General features: G+C 41.0%; 1 protein-coding gene across 4 annotated transcripts; it reads right to left on the reverse strand.

The window, feature by feature from the left end:
- Positions 1-4,852: 4,852 nt before the first annotated feature.
- On the reverse strand, positions 4,853-15,328 carry PSMG1 (proteasome assembly chaperone 1). 4 transcript variants are annotated; one of them, XM_036899296.2, is made up of 7 exons: positions 15,056-15,328; positions 13,799-13,905; positions 12,733-12,854; positions 10,927-10,989; positions 7,878-8,076; positions 6,891-7,027; positions 4,853-5,061 (listed from the first exon to the last, which is right to left on the reverse strand). In XM_036899296.2, the coding sequence occupies exons 1-7, from the start codon at positions 15,187-15,189 to the stop codon at positions 4,987-4,989; spliced, it is 837 nt and encodes a 278-aa protein (XP_036755191.2). In that variant the 5' UTR covers positions 15,190-15,328; the 3' UTR covers positions 4,853-4,986. The 4 variants fall into 4 exon arrangements, with proteins under 4 accessions (XP_036755191.2, XP_036755189.2, XP_036755194.2 ...); XM_036899294.2 differs by having other exon boundaries at positions 12,733-12,884; XM_036899299.2 differs by having other exon boundaries at positions 12,733-12,884; positions 13,803-13,905; positions 15,163-15,298.
- Between the last annotated feature and the right edge of the window lie 44 nt (positions 15,329-15,372).

A 15,372-nucleotide genomic window follows, 5' to 3' on the forward strand; every position in this document is an offset into this window, starting at 1 on the left:
CCACATTTGAAAATGTTTGTGGTGACCATATTTCATGTGAGGGGATTAGACAGACTGGATTACCAACTCCGAGATATTCTAAAGTCAGATTATTAGATCAAGATGTTCCACAGAATCGAAGACAGGGCATGAAAATGAGTCCCTCCTGTCACTGGAGGCTGCCAACAAAGCCTAATGGATCTAGGTTTTTCTTGAAACCTGACTGATCCAGAGAGCCCGTTTGGAACCCATGCTGAATTTCTCACATCTGTTCCCTAAAATCCTGTCATCCCAGGCAGGGCGACAACTCCGGCTCTTCTTCCCATCTCTCTCGAGCATCCTCCTCTCTGCCCCTCTCCCCACTCCAAGACTGCAGGACAGGAATACAACTCAGAAATGAGTCTCTGTTGGCATTAAAAAGAGAGGAATTAGAATTATAGTTGTCGTTTGTGTTTATTCTGATTTTCTCCAGAAACCATGACTATTGAAATTAGTGATTTATTGAATATAATTACAAATCCTACACCTCTAAATATCATCGATCTGTTACTCTTAATCTCAGTGTAAATGAGTACACAACCTATTCAACCAATCACCACGCTGATAAACCTGACCGTGATCCATCGGTCCTCATTTTCCTTCGTGTGCCAGCAGCATGAAGCCCAGGGAAGAAAGCCATGCTGCTTCAAGCACTTTGTTTACAGGCTTGCAAGAAACCATGGTCTCCTGGTTCCAGGCTACCTCACCCGGTGCTCTGCTCAGTCTCCTACTGTCTCCCTGAGCACAACACTGCAGGGCCCCAAGGCCCATCCCTCGGTCCTCTCTGTCTGCACTGCCTTGTGATCTCACCCAAGGCCACACCCTGACTGGTCCCTTTGCAGACAATGCTTGTTGTTAGCCACCAGCCAGGACCTGTCTCCCAACACCAGGCTTCGAGTCCAACTGCCTTCTCCACACTCCCACCCGAATGTCTAGCTGACATCTCACATACAACATCCCGGGCCACACCAGTTCCTCTTCTCACCTGGCAGCATCCCCCGTCGCGGCTGACGCAGCTCCACTCTCAGTGCTCAGACCACATGCCTGGATTCATCTTGCCTCCTCTCTTTCATACCTACCTCCAAAACATCAGCAACCTACTGGGCAGACTGATCAGCATGGCCAGTGGGGTGGTATGGTACATAACACAGGGTGCGTATTCTTGGGAGAGAATTCTCAGCTCTCTCACTTCTGGACTTGAGAACAGAGGTGCTATCATTTCAAGGCTGTTTGTACAGCAAAGTGTTGGAAGACAGAGACTGGTCCTTCCGGAACAAAGGGCAGATGTGTTTAAAGGCCAATAAAATGTCTCCTCCAGAGAAAAGGCAAGTTTGCTTCCTGTCCATCACAGAAGATTCCAATTCCCTAAGCTCATTCCTCAGCTGTGATGCAGACCCACTGCGAACAGTGCCCTCCTGGGTGGCTCTGCATCATCCCTGTGGGACTTGGGGGGACAAGCAAAACTGACACATGAGCAGCACATGCTGCCTGCTATGCTGTAACCAAGTCCTTTGTGTCTAACGTGGGAGCCTCGTGTCCTATGCCAGGGTCCCTGAAAGCATGGCAGACTTACCTGGAAGTTTGCCATGTTGGCAAAATCCCAGATCCTTTACAGTTCTTGACAGTGACATTTGGAGCATGGAGTGGACTATAGTTAGATACAGCAGGAGCCTACAGGGTGTTTAAGGGTGTTGTACTGCAGGCACTCACCTTTCTATGGATCACAAAGCTATTTAGCTGCTAACAAGTGTCATTTTTTTGAGTGTAAGCAAGGTATGGGATGAAAAAGAAACAGCTTAAAGAAGGGCCAAAAATGAGACTGGAGAGGCTCTGCCAGGCAACCAAAACTGGGCTCATTCCTAGTCAGGGAGGTTGGCACTATTTGCCCAGTGGATTTCAGCATTGTACAGCCAATGACTACATGTCCTAGTCTTCGTCTTCTCAAATGGAAACATTTCTTGCAGGTATCCTGAGTGTGTAGAGAGCATACAACTTGTCTTTTCAGTTTGTAGGTTTTGTTGAGGATGCATCTAGACCCAATATAAATCATAAGGTCCTGGACTTCAGGCCTGGTATCACAACTGGATGAGTCTTTGGGTGTCCTAGGACTGGCGGACAGTATTTTGCATGTAGGAGGGGCATGAAAATTACAAAGGACAGGCTGAGAACCTCTGATTGACTGTATTGAAGGCCCCAATTTGTCATTGCCCCCATGCATACCTTTTGGTGGTCCTGCCCGCCATACTGCCTCTGAATGTGACCACTGGAACCACAGCAAACTTGATACAGACTTGAAAAGTCACTTGCAATTTTGTTTCCTCTCTGCTCCTCTGCAATCACCATGAGAAATGCCTGGGCAGGTATGATGAGAACAGACCCAGGCTTGCCTACTGAGGAACAAGAGGAGCACGTTGAAGAGAGCCAAGACCGTCCTAGACCAGCCAACTCCCGTCAGACATGAGCCTAGACGCAGGAGGTAAGACCAGCTGAGCACGGTGAGAGAGCCTGCAGACTCAGGGAGATGGGTGTGGCTGCTTTAAGCCTGCAAGCTGAAGTGTGGATATCAGGCAGTAATCGGTAAGTGAGAAGATAGGTAATCATTCTTCTTGTAAGCCTGCATACTTTGGCCTTAAAATTCAGGCCATCTAGCTTTTTATGTCTTTTCAATCTCACAACTGATGGGGCTCTTTGAATTTACAGAATCAAGTCTTTCTCCAGTTAGGAAGAATCTGTTGTCATTAATTACCATTTCTGAGCTGCTCTCCTCTCTGGGAAATTCAGTTACCCATAAGCTGGAAGTACATTGTCTTGTCAACAAGTGTCATTTTGTGTTCTCTGCCCATTTCTGTCCTTCCGCATATAAGGACCGCCCCGGTCCTCTACATAACTGCTATTATGTAGTGTAATATATGTACATTATATATACTTTGGATTTCATACTGTATTTGTTCTGCTCTTTGCTACTGTACAAAGCTGCTTTTTCTTTCAAAACTCTTTTTATTCAATTAAAATTTCCTTTCAGCTAGCTTCATCTCATACATTCTCATCATACTCTTAGAAAAATAAAAATCCAAATTTCCTGAATTTTTAAAAATAGATGTTTCTGGTATTTCTCAATAGAAATACTCCTGTATTTTAATGCTGTTTCTTCCTTTATATGGCCAGTTCTCTTGCTAGGTTCCATTATGTTGTTTCAGCTACTCCCCTTTGAATGGGACACCTACAAATGGTGTCATGTTTGCCCATAAGGTGCGTGGTTCTCCTAGCTCTTCAAAGACCTCGAGCTCTAAATCCTCTCCCCACTTGTCACACTGCGGGCTGCGGCTATGGTCACCCTATGCCAAGTTCCTGCAATTCTGGTTTTCGTCATGGCTCCATGGTGCCGACACCACACTCCTGCTTCTTAGGACTGCTGCTTCTTCCAAGAGGCTTATTCCTGGATAGCTTCAGCCATCTGAGATTCCTGCTTCCATGGTTTTCCCAGGATCGTTCCTGATGAGAAACTTCTCCCCTAGCCATTCCATCCTGGCCTTTACATTGTCAAGAATTGTGGTTCTCGTACTGGCACGAGTTCTGCAAAGGAATGGCGGAGTGACTAACTCCACCCTGGCTGCACCACCACGACTGGCTTTCTGGAATATGTTTACACAGGGGTGTGTACATAGAAATACCATTCTACAATTCATCAAAAGCATTTTTATATTTTTATTCTTACAACTACCCAACCACATCAGCAGAGAGAATCTTCCTTATTAAGCAGATGAAAAACTGAAACCCGAGAGAAATAACACTTACTGCACACTTTCTAGTATATTTTCTAGTTTTATCTGCAGTTTATAGCTAAGCAAACTGGGGCCCTGGGAGCTTTAAGGCATCTGCCCACCGTCACTGGCCTGTAAGAGCTGGCCTGAGATTTGAACACAGCCGGTTCCTCTCCAGGACTGCTTTTCCTCACTTACCACATGAACCCGCAGCTCAGGGAAGGCTCCAGCTCCAGGCTCCGTGCCAATGCCTCTATAGGGCTCTGCCAATGCCCTGAAAGCGTACATTTGGCAGGGAAAATGTTTCCATTTCTAGCCTCAGGCACATTTACATGCCCTGTGCAAGGATCCCAGCTGCTGACTGTGCAGAGGACACCAAGTTTACTCAACCAGAAGGCAACTGGCAGAATCTCCTGGCCCCACCCCCAACCATGACCAAGAACAGTGAATGAACTGAATCTGGAAGACATAAATGGTAAGTTGTCTACATCTGTAATATATAATAGATTCAGTAACTAAAAAGGAAGAAAAAGAAGAGTTAAGTATTTCTCAACTCCACTATTTTAAAATTCTCACTATGCAACTTAGTTTATAGTTTAGTGATATGGCTACTTAGAATTCATGATTCCAGTCACATTCTAATGATAACAATGCAGGAGAGCTGGTGACACAAATACAGTTAACCTTGCAAAAGAGCCCAGAAAGTCTGCATGAAGAAGCTATGCATCACATATTACTGAAAAGTAGTAAAATGCCATGTCTTTTTGCTTCATTTGGAGCAAACATGTAACTGTTACCTTACCAATTTTTATCCACAAAACAAAAACATTGAAGATCTCATAAAGAAGACTTTCCACATATTAAGAATCACCAACAAATCAACTTTCAAAAAGCATACAGAATTTTTGCACCAAAGTAACTATAGTTTACCATATTAATAAAACTGTGGGTCTTTAAACATTTAACTGTATTACCTTAAATTATTCAAGTAAAACAATACTCCCACCTAGTGGATAAAGAATAATATCTGGCTTATTTGTGAATAGTACCACCATCAAAAAGGAACTATACCATGAATTTAAAATAAGTTTATTCTGTTTTTAACAGCCTCAAATACTCCCTTGAAAATGAGTAACCCATAAAACAGTGCACACTGCTCCCCTTAAAGGAATGGGTGGGTAATATACTTTACAAAACAGTCTTGGCATCATGTATAAATGTTACTCTGAATTTCATCTGTTGTCATCAGTTTCTTCAGTATCTCTGTGCTCTGGGGAATATTCTGGAAGAAGAGAAAAAGGCTGTTAATACAGTGATTTTGAGAATTCAGTTAGAAGCACCATACACACCCCAGGCCCTATACTCTCCAGACATAAACAAAGCACACACCCAATGGAAAGGCCTGGCTTCCATCTCCTCTTCCAGGAGATAAATACCTGAGCATTTCAGCATTTCTGTAGGTGAGACATCTCAGCATGTCCTCCCCCTGCCACAACTCTCTGATGTTCCCTCAGGGCCCCAAAGGCAGGCTAAGGCCCTCTGACAGCCACAACACCGCAGCTCCCTCTGTGGCAACAGCATGCTCACTGCTGTTCCCTCACTCGTTCTCCTAATCCTGCCCACCTTTGAGCTCACATGCTTCCCTCCAGTACTTCTAACTATGACCATTCATCCACCTCTCAACCCAGCCTAGCACCAGCCTCTCGCAGCAGATTAACCTTGCCCCCGCCCCTCCCCCCCCACAGCTGGGTCTTCCGCATCAGCCTGGCCCAATCCCCACCTCATGCCACCTCTGGGCCTCAGCACGAACGCAGCTCTGGACGCCCTGCAGCAGGGACCTAGCACTGTGGGGTCCACAGTAGGCCCCCAAGAGAATGCTGTCCTGTTGACCACATACCACTGCAAGATCGACAGGAACTATGAACTAACTCAAATGACTACATTTTGTCGCAAAGAAAACAGCACTCAGCCACAAATCATCATGTTTATGAAAAGGTTAAGAAAGTTTTTTAAATTTCCCCTTCAAATAATATTCTTAAAAGCTGAAAGTGACTTAAACTCTGACAGATGATTTACAATTCCCAGAACAAGTCCAAGTCCGTCTGGGGCGAAGCGTGCCATACGACACCATGAGCACCACGGCCATGGCCCTGCTCTCAACACAGTGAGAAGTTAACCACAGAAGCAAATGAACTATTAGTTATTATATACTCTGAATATAAAATAACTCAACTTGTCAGAAAAATCATCCACTACTCTGGCTCATCTGAAACATATACTTGATCTGTGCTAAATTAGCTTCAGTTTTACTAATTCAACAAATGGTTGAGGGCCTCCTTTTACATGCCAGGTATGTGATTAACTGGGAATACCAAAATGGAAAAAAGTGGTCCATTCCCACAGAGCTATTTAGCAAGCAAACTAATTCATGAGGCCTATGAAATGGGCTAACTCCAACAGAACTTACCAGAAAAGCTGTCCCAACACTAATGGCCATTCCAGAATAAAAGTTTCTACTGTGGAACAATGTTACAACTGCTTTCCCTTTAAGGAAGAAATTCTTAACTAGGAATTCATGGACTTTTAGCAAATCTCTTAGAGAAAGGAAAGAAGTTCCCAAACTACCTGGAATTAAAGGCAAAACTCTGTATGTTCCACTATGTATTTTCTGGAAAAGGAGCCCTAAGACATACAAACTGAGGCCAGGGAAAGGTCTAGCCCATCTTCAGGCACCCAGGCCCACCCAAGATTAACTGAATAAATGTTATGATAATCTGAGCCATACTGTGCTCAAAAAATGCCTTCTCAAAAATTAAACCTTCCAATTAATTATAGAAGGTTCTGTAACAGTAAAATCACCTTTCTACATAGCCATCTGGGATTTGTATCAGTGCATTGCACCAATCAATTATCAACAAAACACTCCCCAAGTTACAGAAGCATATCTAGGAGAATGACAGCCAAATTCGAACTGCCAAACGAGCAAGCTTTATTTTGAGAAATAAAGGACCTCTAAGTGTTGCTTAGGTTTTAATTAATACCATATATTTATATTTCGTAATAAGTTTGTTAAAATAACTCAACACTTAAGTGAATGATTTAGAACCTTACCTTTACCAAACTTTTCAAGCTTCTGGAATAAAGTATAGGCTTAAAAGCCTCAACGGTCAAGGGATCTAACTTCATCACATCAGTATAACACAGGTACAGAATCGCAGGGATTTGCCATACTTGGCAATAACTCAGTACTATGAATACACAAGGGAAAAACCACTTAAGTTTTCTTTAGATGACTTTTAAATTAAACATCTCTAGATAATAAAGGCTGCTTTTAAAAGCAGTCAAGTCTATTGCCTCTTTTAATCAAAGAGCTTACTGCCACTGTGAACACATTATTTTCTTTCAAAGCCAATTTGTTTTCCTAAGTAATCCTTGCTTTTACTACTAGTCTTGAAAATATTATTTACTTTGCATTTCCTTAACATACCACTGAAACACATCTTAAGTAGATATAAGATTAAAATTTTGCTGACTATAATAAAGTAATTAAATAGAAATAATATATAATAATGTAAAATATTTAGCCACTTATTTTAGTAAACTTAACATTCAAAGGAAAAAGCCTTTATTTAATAATTAATTACATATACAACATATTAACTACTGAAAAGTAAATAAATCTAGTTTTGATAGGATGCTAGGGTATAACTAGTAACTGGAATAAAAAAAAAAATCAAAGCAACTCTCCAAATTCAATACCTGAAACTTCTATTTTGACAATTAAAACATACTTTACCAACTTTTCATAGACCAACAATTTACCTCTCACAGTGGCTTGCATGAGTTACCAAAGATCACAGAGCAACAGAGCTGCTTTGACAGTTAAGAACTCTGAGCTGCTGTCATATGGTAACTGTTAATTCAACACAGTTAAACTTAAAATTCAGATCAAATATAATATACTAACAACTACAGATATCGAAGATTAAAAGCAATACACTGGTATCAACCATCAATAACAAACTACTTCAAAAGAGTTCTCTAATAGTCAAAAGAGTAATATCAACAGAGCAGTAACTGATATACTCTCAAGAGCACCTGCTGCAGGGAGATTGTGCACGATATTGGGCTGTTCCAGCAGTGAACAGCATGGAGGCTCCTTGAAATTCTGTGTTTTCAGGGCTTTCAGGAAAGGAGAATGGAGGCTGCTGGTAGGTTCTGAAGTTTTATAGTCGGTGACATGGCGACATGTGAGAATAGTTATTTGCACATTCTTCCGTGGACAAGAGCCAAAAACCTAACACAAAATTGACTTCAAATTAAAAGAGATACATTATTTTGCTACAGAAAAGAAATATTTTTCTAGCTGTCTATCTAACATCATTCACAGTAATATCATTCCTCACAGGGGTGCAAGTGTCCATGGAAAAATGGCACACATGCTTTGCTGACCCCTCACTTTCTGGCTCAGTGACCTTCTCCAAGTAGCCCTACTTATCTTTGAACTAAGAAGAGCACTATCTGTGTAAGGTTGCTGTGTGACCTGGAGCAAATGATGTCAGGAATGGCAACAGGCAGAGCAGCTGCTGGCATCCAGAGTAAACGGGTCACTGCCTAGGGGCACCCGTCAGTGCTCAGGTCACTCCCTCTCCCACCCGCCAATGCCACCCACGAAGGATTCTTTGTGTGTGTGTTTCTGAGCGCGCTACTTGTAGGCTGCATTCAGACCAGTGTTGTATCAGTGAATGAAGGCAATCTCTCCCAATTCTGTAATGCATGTAGTGAAGTGTTCAAGAATACTCGTTATAAAGATGTTTGCAGGAAAGCCATTTGCAAGTAGTGTTGAGAACAGTTATATTAATGAATTGAAGAGTGACACCCATTCTTTTGGATACAGTGAAGTGATTAAATTCCCTTCTAATACAGATTATACCTAAGAATGCTACTTGAAAACTACAGACTAGTCTTGTATTAAAAAATGGAAATAACTCATTTTCTCTACTGCATGTAGTAATGTGTTCAAGAACACTTTAATAAAGAGCTTTCTAAGAATGCTGCTTGCAGGCTACATTCATAACTCAAATCAGTACAAACGATTCTTAATTCACTCAAGTTATTTCAACTATAGTCAATTTTCAATCACCTAGACCTTCTAAATTTGTATTTCATGGATCTCTAATGACCTTTCCAACTTTTAAATTCTATGGTGATGTAAACAAAAAAAGGAGTTGTTTTTTAAAGAAAAGAGTAGAGTTTAGGTCACTGCACTGAAAATATCTTATGAAAAGAAAAAATGGCTATTTCAAATAACAATAAAACTGAAGATTATACATTACATATCATGATTTGTAAGACTAATTTCATTATATCACAATTTTATAAATAAACACAAAAGTTAATACTATACAGACAATCCCCAACTTAAGATACCTCACCTTAAGAATTCTTTTACTTTACAATGGTGCAAAAGCAATATATATTCAGTAGAAAGTGTACTTCAAATTTTTAACTTTTCCTGGGCTAGCAACATGCAGTATGATCATCTCTTGTGATGCTGGGTGGAGGCAGTAAGCCACAGCTCCCAGTGAGCCACGTGACCCTGAGCCAACAATCAGTACACCTACAACCACTCTGTACCGCACAACCTCGTTTTTCACCTTCAGTACAGTATGCAATCAATTACATACATTTACATAATAAAATTACATAATAAATTATTATAAAATAGGCCTTGTATTAGGTGATTTTGCCCAACTGTAGCTAATATAAGCATCCTGATGCATGTTTAAGGTAGGCTAGGCTAAGCTATGGTGTTTGGTAGATTAGAAGCATTAACTGCATTTACGACTTAACAATACTTTCAACTTAAGATGGGCCTGTCTGGATATAACCCCATCATGAGTCAAGGAAGACCTGTATACATCTGTTAGCAGACACGGTCCCATTTAAGAGATAAAACATCATTCACGAGGCCTGATTTATTGCCCTCCCTATAATACTTATACTGTGAATTCACAACACTTGGCAACTCTACGAGACTGTGTGAGATTACCAGGATCAAGTGCCTGACATGAACCAAGAGAAGGGATAACCTAGGAAGAAAATATAAATAAAAAAATCTTGTTTTGGAAATGAATAATTTAACATTTTTTCTAAGTCTGGAAAAGTTATTCCACCATACAAAAATAAAATATTTTGACATAACAGTCATCCTATATAAATGAAAATTATAAATACAGCAGTTTCCTGCCTTTCTGAGTGCTGATAAAAGCTAGGGACCTACTCCCTAGAAAAATACACATCAGTACATAACATAAAATCATGTATATGATTATCAGAACGTTCATAGACCTTCTTAAAAAAACTCGTCATCAGGGGCTCTCTTGTCCCCCCCTGGCTTAAGCCAGGAGCTCTGTCCTCTCGCTTTCTCTCTAAATGAAAGCCTCTGCCTTGCTCTCCTCAAAAATTAAAAAAATTAAAAAACTCATCATCTAATAAAATGCATTTAATAACTTTTAATAATATTTCTTAGTATGTCAATCTGGTTTAAAAGAGGTATACATCAAATTTCCTATTTCTAATGAATTTAACTGTTAACACCTATACAAAAATATACTTAAGATATAAGCTGAAATGTTGCTATGATGTATAAAAAACGCCTACTTCATTTAAAAATAATAAACAACTGATAAAATTATTATTCTATAAAATCCTTAATGAGTTAAATTCTTCAGTGAAAACTGTTTTACTGTGCACTTACTACATGCACAATTTTTCCACAAAACAAAAGCCTCGGGCATCAATAAACGCTGCTTCTTGCCAAAAAAAAAAAGCCTCAACTGATTCATCCTAATGTTAAGAAAGAATGGATGTAGTACTTGCAAACAAACTAATAAGGGGGATGGAAAGAATGCAACTAGGTTTTATGCTTCTATGACCTACAGTCTTTTAGCACACCAATGATTATGTTTGTTAAATGAGTTTTTTATTCTCTTCTGTAACAAATTAGGATCCTACAGTATTTTAAAAAAACAAATACTTCCCCTTTCAATATGTGGCTATGTCTATTTAAGTGTAAAGACACTGAGCCCTTGAATACGGGCAACTCCCATAGCCAACTGCTCACCCGTCTTTGTTTCTTTCTTACCTTTTCCAGCCACTGATACTGCTGATCCTCAGCAACATAGCAACTGCACTGACAGAGGAAAACCTGGAAGATCATTCCACATTCTATCAGGTCAAATTTTATACACACTCCAAACTGACACCATATATATATCAAGTGAAACCTAATATAACCCTTGGGTAACACTTGTTTCCCTGAACTTGCTACTGGCTTATTTTTCTTTAAATTTAAGAATCGAGCCGCTGCTGGCAGTTTCTGTCAGCATAAAGTGCACAATGACAGAGCAAGCATGGGAGCTACCAAATGAGATGCTGGGGACACTACTAGTCAAGATCACCAGAACCATCTGCATAAAACTGCGACAGCACCAGTCCTCCTGCCCTTTGGGCACCACACATTGTGAAGACCAAACTCAATTATGTACTCCAGGAAACGTAAGCATTTACAAACATTTAAGTGCCAACAGAGTAAATGACAGCAGCCTGACAGCATCCTAAAATGGAGCTGATGCCTGTAAAGCTGGAATTATTTTAGAAACGAAGTTATAGACCATATGCTCCAAGTGAAATAATCTGCAATGCCACAATGCCATAAAAGGATGAGATTCTGGGTTATTAATACTCATGGACTGATACTACCTGTAGAAGTCAACAATGTCTTCTAGTAAAATATTGCCAGATATACTAACACTTAATTACACGAAGAAAGCACAGGAAGGGAAAAATGGGCATGGGGAGAGTGGAGAAGAAAAGGACTGGATGTGTAATTAACTGCACATATGGTTTCTCAATAATCAAGAGATAGCTGACCAATAAACAGTATAACTAGATGTACTAACAGAAATTTCTCCTACCTGACCTTCACAATCTAAAGTGAAACCTGTTCACTAAGGATCAAATAAGGAACATGCTTACTTTCCTTATTATTTATTTCCTGTAGGTACTAGTTGTCTATAGAAATCCTTAATAAACTTAAATAACTTTGGATTACATGTTACAGAAACAAATTTGTCTAAGTATTACAGAATACATTTTACAGTTTTCAAGGCTAACATTTGATCCTTACCTTTTGAAATAAGCAACATTATAATACTATGGAATTACTGACTGCTTCCATTATTTGAACCCCTGCCCCTGGCCTTTGTTCAAGTGCTTAGCAGTTGTGGAATGGTACTCTGTCAGACAAGCAGATGAGGAGACATGTATGTCTCACCTCCTCGCCACCCTCATCTGCCTGATTTATCTCTCAAATTGTCCACCACACTGCATTAAAAGGACCCAAGATTAGGATTAGGACAAAGTGAAAGCCAATGAAATCACTCTGTGTCAACCACAGAATGCCTTTCATCACTTAAAAAAAAAAACAGAACAAATCGGTGAGAATGAAAGCTTGATGTCAACAGACTTGTACTTAGAATAAAGTGTTCATGTGCTCAACCAGCGTTAAATGAATTTCTTACATGTACCAGGCATTGGCTAAACACTGGGTGTATAGCATCAAAGCAAAACTCCCTGCTTTCAGGGAGTGAACACATTTTTGCATATTTAAGAGTTGCCAGATGAAATCTTTTCTGAACAAGGGCAAGGTTTGACTATCTAATGGTTACAATTTGTTTCTAACAAAGTGATTTCAGAACTTCCTAGGAACTTTACCAATACACTGTTTATATCCATGAATATTTATAAAAACAAGAGTGGTTACTACCACTATCTACAGGCACAATTCCTCAGCTCAAAAGCAGACAAAAAGGAACTTGGCATTCAAATGAACATTATTACATAAGTAATGCCTAAATAACTCCTCCTTAAATATACAAGTACCACATACCGAGGGATTTGATTTCAGATGATAAAACACACAGAAAGCCTCCATGGGGGACAGATGTACAGTGTCCGTTGTTCTACACCATTCATTCCAGAGTTTAGCACAACCAACTTCTTCCCAGACTCCTGAATTCATAACAAATGATGACAAAAATGCTGTGAAAAACAATGCACATTAAGTCAGTGCTTGGTTCTGCAAGCTGCGTAATAAAAAAAACAGGTCAAATTACTCTAGAATTTTAGAGCTAAAAGAGCCTCCAAGGCAACCGACCCTACACCACCATTCCACAGACGAGAAAACTGAGGTCTCAGGAAGTTAAAGGCGCACTCTGAGTACAGAGCCGGGAATTTAGGATGGGTTTGCCGACAAACTTCACCACTTGTACAGAGTAACACGCCTCTGGAAAATTCTAGGCCAAGAGAACTTCATATAAACGAACCAGTGGTGTTTTACCAAGTACCTGCATGTCCTGCCAGCCCTAGGGCTGCCTTACAGAGCAGGGGACCTTAACTGGCACCCTGAATGCTCCTCGGAGCCTGTGAGCTCTAATACTGTATAGGCTTGTGCGCTGGTATGTTCATGCAGTTCTCCCTGACCTCGGTACTGTTCTAACTTTAACCTATCAAATGGATACATACAGGAAGAGACTTTAAAACTTAAGTGCTCAAAAATGTTACTGATTATTATTTTTAGTTTTCCTTATGTTCTTAAAGGAGCCTGTTAATTCAAAAACATTTAAGAACCATAGCCACAAGGGGGCCATGTACACAAGCCACCTTCAAGACCAGCCAAAACAGGCTCAAGAGCTTAAGGAAACCTGGATACCTCAACATGCCAGAACCTTGGGTCTGTAAGTTCCTAAAGCCAAGCACATATCCTTTAAATCTTATTTTTTAAGTTTATTAAAAAGAGATGCCACGTGAGCAGCAAGATTTTATTCATGATACAAAATTACTCTATCACTTCCCTTAAAAAAGCAACAGACATTTGAAATCTTTTATGATGGAAAGAAATAACTTCAGATTTTGTTCTTTCAACAAAATGTCTAGTCTAACGCAAATCTACTTACCTACCGCATTATTTCCTATGGCAATTATAAACTTGGAGCAAGGATATTTTTCTAGCAGAGAAACTTCCAAGGATGTTTTTGTTTGTCTTCGAAGAAGCCGCACCTCCCTAGCACAAGAAAGAAAGAAATTAAGTCAACTTAAATAGAGCTAGTACCATATCACCATAAAAAGGATACTATAGGTATGATTTTGAAACAAGTAAAATACATGCTTAAAAAGAATATATTTTATAATCCAAAGAAAAAAATGGATTCAGGCAATGATAACTAATAGATAAAACCATATGATAGAAGTTCATGGAGAACTCTACAACAGAGATCAGGCTGTCAATCAATCTTAACATCCCTGTAAGTGGGGCAACAGGGTACAGTGTGCAGTTAAGAGACAGCAAGCACCACCTTTGAAAAAGCATTCTTGCAGCAAAATATTGAACCTGAGTCTGATCAGGCCTGTGGAAGGAACTCCATTTACAGGAAACGCCGGTAATAGACACACGATAAATGGCTCCAAGAGTAAAAATTATCAGACAAATCTAGAGTATGGGGCACTCTACAGGACAACCAGTCTCAAAGGAGACTGCGGTAAATGATAGAAGCTGGAAACAGAATATCTAATTGCAATGCTAGACCCTGTTATGATTCTGGTTTTGGTTTACACAAACACACTGTAAAATGTCATGTTTGAGACAACTGAATAAATTTGATCAAGAACTGGCCATTACATGGTACCAAAAAATTATTAATGTTTTTTTGGGTGATAACATACGTAAGAAAATGCCTATACTTTTTGATTTGCATTCTGAGAGATGTAAACGTGGAAGCCATGGAGACTGGGAGTCAGGAATGCCGAGATAAAACACATGTGGCAAAATTTTCCTGACTTTGAATTTACATGACTGGGTGGGGGTTGAAGGGTCATTTCACTATTTTCTCCAATTTTTGTGTTTGGAATTAACACTTCACTTTGAAGAGACCTACTATCCACCTGCTACTGACACTAATGCTAACTGAAATGTGGGGCGGATGACAGAGAAGTTTTAGTTGTTGTGTCCACGAACCAAACACACGACAAACGTGGGCCCGATGGCACTGCAGCCCAGGAAAGCGTTCCAGGCCCGCAGGAAACCACCCAATCAACGCTGGAGGAAGCCGGGCAGCGTCTTGAGGAACGAAATGATCCCGAGCACACCGAGCCCGAGCCCACCCCGGCCCTCCCGAGACGACGGAGGCGCGCGGAACCCACGCCCAGGCCTTCACCTCTTCCGCGCCAGCTGGCGCCGCACCTCCTGGTCCTCGGGCGTCAACCTCCTCCCCTCCGCTTCCTCCTCCTCGTCCTCCGTCCCAGCTCGGCAAGGCGCACTCACCACCTCCCCGAAGAACGTGGCCGCCATGCTCTCCCGCAGCCTCCCGGCCTCCCGGAGGGCCGCAGAACAGCACCGCGCTCCGCCCACGCCGCCACGCCCCCCGCACCGTCTCTGCGCAGGCGCCCTCAGCCTCCGAGGCCGCGCGCACCTCGAGCGTGTTCTCCCGCGGCCTGGGTCGGGCGGTGAGAGCGAAGGCCGGATGACTGCGGG

Source organism: Manis pentadactyla, chromosome 1 (assembly GCF_030020395.1).
Source record: "Manis pentadactyla isolate mManPen7 chromosome 1, mManPen7.hap1, whole genome shotgun sequence".
Taxonomy (NCBI): domain Eukaryota; kingdom Metazoa; phylum Chordata; class Mammalia; order Pholidota; family Manidae; genus Manis; species Manis pentadactyla.

Bases quoted from the DNA above. Each gene is read 5' to 3' on its own strand.
- PSMG1 (XM_036899294.2), bottom strand. From the start codon at position 15,189: ATGGCGGCCACGTTCTTCGGGGAGGTGGTGAGTGCGCCTTGCCGAGCT. The intron at 12,885-13,798 runs GTAAGTAGATTT...TGTTTTTCACAG, and splicing joins CATAGGAAATAATGCGGTAG to CATTTTTGTCATCATTTGTT. The intron at 7,028-7,877 runs GTGCTCTTGAGA...GTGTATTCATAG, and splicing joins GCACAATCTCCCTGCAGCAG to TACTGAGTTATTGCCAAGTA.